This window comes from Branchiostoma lanceolatum, chromosome 6 (assembly GCF_035083965.1).
Source record: "Branchiostoma lanceolatum isolate klBraLanc5 chromosome 6, klBraLanc5.hap2, whole genome shotgun sequence".
Lineage (NCBI taxonomy): Eukaryota > Metazoa > Chordata > Leptocardii > Amphioxiformes > Branchiostomatidae > Branchiostoma > Branchiostoma lanceolatum.
The window spans coordinates 6223856-6229855 of record NC_089727.1 but is presented as its reverse complement, the minus strand read 5'-3'; the positions used below and the strand labels follow the sequence as shown (position 1 = coordinate 6229855).

The window sequence follows — 6000 nt, the reverse complement described above, 5'->3', positions numbered from 1 at the left end:
TACGCTCTCGTTTACGTTTATCTGACGTTTTTTCTCTCTCGTCCCATTTTGCACTTAGATGAAAGCCCCCGGGGCTATAGAATAATTGCAAAGTCAATCACTTGATTGGCTGGCGATAGTCAAACCCCTCCCCATTGCGTGTAACAAAATTAATTATTTCATAAACATCGCTTGGTGAGAGAAGGGTACATCTGCTACTGTTGTGTTCCCCGTCCCCAGAGGACGTCACAAACACGGGCTCTTTGACACAGGAGGAAATAGATTGGTGAAACGAGCTCGCAGCTTTCTTTCCAAAGCCTTTTATTGAAAAATATCTGGTAAAGACGAGAAGACAAGCCGACGGCTGAACACTTATTGAAACGGTGACGAGAATATGTGAAAGAGCTTGTCCAGGCCGCTTTCAAATTTGAAACAAGCCATGCACATCTTTAGCTCTGTCTGAACTCTGACTGTCTACACTGGTGAATCCTACCTACTGCTCGTACACCCTGGGTGGGTGCGTGCATTATTTCCCGCCGTTTGGAGCTGTAGAACAATGTTAGGGTACCGGGAACCCTTCTATACAATGTAGCTTACTCCTGGGGCACTCTGCCGGACAAGCACAGGGACTGGCGAGGGAATTCTGCTACATAACCGTCTACACATATCGCTGTATAAAATGCACCACCCATGTAAAGACGGGTGGTCCTCTCCATGTACATAATATCTTAGCCCTACACTTCACATCTAAAATTCTCCTCATTGAATTTGTACATCTTGCTGTAGTCTTACAATAACATATCATTGCTCTTCGGTATATATTATAGATCATATCATTACAATACACAAATAACATCATAAAAAGGACACGTATCGAGCATAAGTGGCATGATCATTTTAGACTATGATGACAGCAATGTTACAACGTTGCTATATACAAGACAGGCGCTGCCCTACCTTTTCTCTTTGTTGCAAATAAATACCGGTGCGAATTTTCCCTTCCCGGATAGATATGGCTACACTGCCTTCTAGCTGTGCTTACGTCGACTAGACTGAGTAAAAAATTCACAATGAATCAAACGAGGAATTCCCCAAATAAATACTTAATGATGAAGATAAGGGAGAACTTGTAAATATTTTATACACAAGCGGGGAAACCCCCGCTTCGTTACTATTTTATGCAACGTGGTGATGACGATAGTAGGAGGTGCGAGAAACGTGTTTTTTCTGTGCTTTCCCGGGTTTTGTTGTGACCGTTATTTTAGCGCTATCAATCAGCGAACAATACGGGTGAAAAGGCGTCGGCGGAGTTTGTTATAGCTCGAGGCCAAACGTAAACATTACGGCTGGTGCAGACGAGCACAGGTAACATTTGTTCTGCCTTAATGACTCGATTGCTTTCAAATTTGGGCGTTCGAACATGACCAGTTCAGCGTGGGGACGCTGAAATCGCCAGCTAATTTACCTCGTTACAAATCCATAAAGTGATTAGCGACGGGTTCTCGCCGAAAACGGAGCTAATTTCGAATGGAAATATCGTACATTTTGTAGGTGCTATATAAGGGCGTTTGCTACATGTACACAATTCCCTGGACTACACCAATCGAACTATCGAACCTTGAAGGCAAAATTGGCCCCCAGTAGCCCAGACTCGATGAAATAAATTCACCTACATTGAGCAGGGATTTGGCGACATGATATCGCCGGCGGCCCGGTCTCTTCCTCTGTGGGTACTCACTAGTCGGGCTGGGCGGTGCGATAGCTGCGTACGTGGGTCTATCTTACAGTTTGTAATCAGAAGTATGTATGTACTTGTGACGTGGAATCATCATGAGTTCTCTCCTACCGCGGGCACGGTGCAGTGTTAGCTGCGAGCAGTCTTTTATCTCCCGCCTTGCTGTGCCGAGAACTTCATTCTCTTCTGCTTCTGCCTCTGGTTACAGAACCAGACTCGAACCACGTTCTTCTTCAGGTCCAGCTTCTCCGCGATCGCAGCGATCTTCTCGGAGGAGGGTCGGGGTTGCACCGCGAAGTACGCTTCCAGCGACCGCTTCTCCGGCGCGGCAATGCTCGTCCTCTTCCTCTTCTTCTCGGCGTTATTGAAGATGTCGGGGCTCCTCTGCTTGGCGCGGGCTTGCTGCTCGGCCTCGCCGAGCCACGCTTCCAGCACGGGTTTGAGCGCCACCATGTTGTTGTGGGAGAGGGTGAGCGACTCGAACCGACAGATGGTGCTCTGGGACAGGGAGCCGACTCCGGGGAGCTTCAGCTTGCCCAGAGCCTGTCCCACGTCGGCCTGCGTCACCCCCAGTTTTATCCTGCGCTGCTTGAAGTGTTCGGCGAAGGCTTCCAGTTCGCGAGGGTCCGTGTCGTTGGGGTCGTGCATAGACATGGGGTGGTGGGGGTTGGGGACGAGGTGGTGGGGAGACATGCCTGTCATGTTGCCCGTGGGGGCGGGGTGCATCCCCGGGATGTGTGCGGGCGCCATGGACGACACGGAGGAAACCACGGGAGAGTTCGGGTCTGCCATGCTCATACTTAGCGGCAGAGACGTGGGAATCTGATCGAACGGAGAGGCCTCGCTGTCGGCGAAGCTGTGCGGGTGGTGGGGGAGGGGGTGCGAGACGTGTGGCCCCGGCCCCGCCACCGAGGTGACCGGGGAGTGCGCCGTGCCGTTCATCCCGGGGTAGCCGGTGTCCGGCCGCAGCAGCTGCTGGTGCTTCACGCCGCTTCCCGAGACCACGTCGATCGCCGCCAGTGCCTCGGCCCGAGCGAGTAAGCTCTCATCCAACCCCGCAAATATATTGCTCTGAAATTGCAAATAGATGCAGTTTTGAGTCAGAGGGGAATAGGCCCGAGATAGTGTTTTAAACACAGCCAGAATGAAAATCTGACTTGGGTCATAAAATATGGAACAGGGATGGCTGAACACATAAATGAACCTTTACTCCACGGTTATTGGAGTTCGACGATGAAAAAAACATAAAGGAAGTCTATGCCGGGCTGACAAGTTCTGGTGCCCATGGCTTAATGCATATATACATACGTACCGGGGGGGTTGTCATGCAGTGCCGGCGCATGGCTTCCGATGTGCGGTGGAGAGGGGCGTACTTGGGCCCGGCAGTTATTGGAGGGTGCATGCTGATATGCTGTTTCCCGTTCATCATCTGGAAGGCAAGAAGGGACCGTTCAGTCCGCGCCAAAACACCCAGCCAAGGATGACAACACTCCTATAGGTCCTGAGACACGCTAGAAAATATATTGGCTTTGTAAACCAGCTGCACCTGTTCTGTACACTATGGATGTATTCACAACTCTTTCCCTCACGCGACGCGTGCGCACTAAGCGCCTTCGTTCGGAACTGCCTAGCGTCATTTATAATTTTCGCTCGGCCTCTAAAAATAAAGAAAGAAAGACGATAGACACTGGGGAACGTTCCCCGGCAGATTTTAATTCTAATAAATCTCGGACTGCGCAACATTGAGTCATCTTTTAAGAGGATCTAGAGTTACCGACTTGCGTACACGGCAGTGTTTTAACGTGGGCTTTTTCAATGCGACAAACGCCACTCTGTTCATGTCACCCCTGCTAGCACCGAAAGAAAAGATGGGCGGAAACACAGCCGCTTATTTAAGATTACAGAAAAACTGGGGCGGGCAGGTATGAATTTTTAATAACTCGGAAACCACAGAGTTTTCGGAACTATAGAAACGGTCACTTCAGCGAGGCTTGAGAGAAAGAGATCACTTCCGACGTTAGAATGACTCTCACCTATTTTGTTTGAGGTAGGGAAGGTTTAGATGAATGCGTTCGATTCCAAAGCTGTGCTTTAAAGACGGGATAGCTTACTGGTCACGGCCCATCTATGCTGGGATAGCTGGTGTTACGTTGTAATGGGTAATACTTCAGCACCGCTTGGCCTGCTATCTCCGGATCCCCTCCGCTAGGCGCTACCTGGTGTTTTGATAGCGCGACGAGAGGGGGGTATGGGGAGACAATGAAATTTAATTTTCCACGACCAAACATTGGTTTTGCAGCGCTGTGCGCAAATGGGGCGAATCGCCGTACAATTTGGGTAATTGGTTCGGGACGGCCCGCGCGATTCCCTGGCCACGCCCGCCGCGCCGTGCGGGGTGACGACACGTAGTGACCCGATCCCTCCTCGGGGACCGGGTCGCCATCTCCGCGGACTCCCAACAAAGACGCGCGCTCGATATTTTCGCGGAGTTTCCAGCATCACAAGAGCGGAGGAAATCACGGTTTCAATGGCTCGGTATCGAATAACACCACTCCACTCTTTTGTCTCTAGTCCCGCGACTCTCCTCGCTTCAAAACGTCCCCACTGTTAGTTCTATCCGAACAGTTTTTCCTGCGCCACATCAACAATGTCGGGCCCTATAATACACGGCTTAAGGGCGGGTATTAGACCATATTACAAACATTAGTGAGTGAATGTGTGTGCACAGCACACAGGCCGGGCTCGCGTGTTTGGACAGAAGGCAGGTATACAGGTGGAGAGAAAGCCAGAGACGTTCGTTTGACACAAAAGGGACCGACTTTTCCCAGATGGGGGCGGAAGAACCGAGGCGGCACGGCGCACACGGAACCTTCAACACTCAATTAATTTAGCAGAAGCTGCTGAGACGGAGTCATTGTGCCGATAAGCCTTGCGACAATCTGCGAATATACCCCGGCACTTATTCAATTTGGCTCTCGAATTCGTGTAATCCAAACTGGTTAAGGTCAGACGCCTGCTGAGCTGTTCGTACATAATCGAGCCGTACTTCTGGATGTTTTCGCGTGTGAGATTGTGTAATATAATGTAACCTGTAACTGTGAGCTGGTGCAGGGATTAAGATGTGTTTTTGTACACGTACGGCGGGTTGGGAAGAGTCATACACTGGTACTATTATCATTGTGGCGGTCTGCTCTGATGTTGTTGAACGGTATTGATGAATACTATTTAGAAAATGTATTGCATGGAGCTCGCGTTTAGTTTATACATTGCTCGGTGTATGTGTTTATAAACACACAGCTAAAGTAGAAGAAAGCAGTTCTGTATTTTTCTCTATTTGTACATTGGGTAAGTTTTGCCCACCACAGGTGTATGTCTCTTTATCTGTTGATAAGTTATCCTGGCAAAAAGATAATAATCAATACAAACTTTCCTGTGAATCTTACAAACGTTATATATTGATTATTGGTGGCTTTCGTTGTTTGTACTGAATAAGAGTTACAAAAGTAGAACTTTCTTTGATTCCATGTGTTCATAATTATTTCGAGTGAAGTGTGGATTTTAATTGCTTTTTATGCCCTTATCAGTTATGGTAGGTGTTTGGACAATGGCACAGATTCAATTTAGTAAGTCTTGTATTAGATGTCAAGTCTTAAGATAGGCATGTTCGATGATTATATGTAAAATGATATATAAATATAGATATATCTACAATAATTATATAAATCAAGTCAATGAAAAATCAAGACTCTTCCGACAGTTGTACTTTAAGTGAGTCATAGCAGTAAAGAATCATGCTGATTCCACGACTGATTTCCAGACCAAACGGTGCACTTATTGTGAGTGAAACCAGTGTATCTCTTTCACAGCTTAACATTTTTCCACTGATAAATTTGGTGATAACCACGATTTTCGAAATAGCTTTTTTGACAAATGGTTTGGTATTTAAAACACGATACGTAGTACATCATTTCGCAAAAACCTTTTTAACATGTGTCTTTCAAAGCTGGAATATTTGCATTGTTTTGACGTGTCAGAAATCTCAGGTGTGTTTTCAACAATAGGCGCACCTGTCTGATAAGGTGGTACCAAGGGACTCATTCTCTCAAAGGTAGAAAGAAAATAACGGCTTTTTAATCTCTGCGAAAACCTGCTTCAATCTTACATTCTAAAACTCGATTCGCGTCTTACATAAAGAAAAAGTGTGTTAAAGAAGATCGGTTGTATTGTTTTATCCTGTAGATGTAGTGATCGTGGTGCGACACCTGGTTGTTGTTTTTGTACACCTG

At 47.4% G+C, this 6000-nt stretch overlaps 1 protein-coding gene across 6 annotated transcripts in view; it reads right to left on the bottom strand.

Moving 5' to 3' along the window:
* Positions 1-283: 283 nt before the first annotated feature.
* LOC136436274 (POU domain, class 4, transcription factor 3-like) overlaps positions 284-6000 on the bottom strand; it is a 42823-nt gene continuing 37106 nt past the window's right edge. For all 6 annotated transcript variants that reach the window (XM_066430106.1, XM_066430107.1, XM_066430110.1 and 3 more), the window contains 2 exons: positions 3027-3143; positions 284-2785 (listed from right to left, as the gene is read on the bottom strand). In XM_066430106.1, coding sequence (XP_066286203.1) covers positions 1862-2785; positions 3027-3143 — 1041 coding nt within the window. In that variant the 3' untranslated portion in view covers positions 284-1861. The remainder of the gene's footprint in view (positions 2786-3026; positions 3144-6000) is intronic.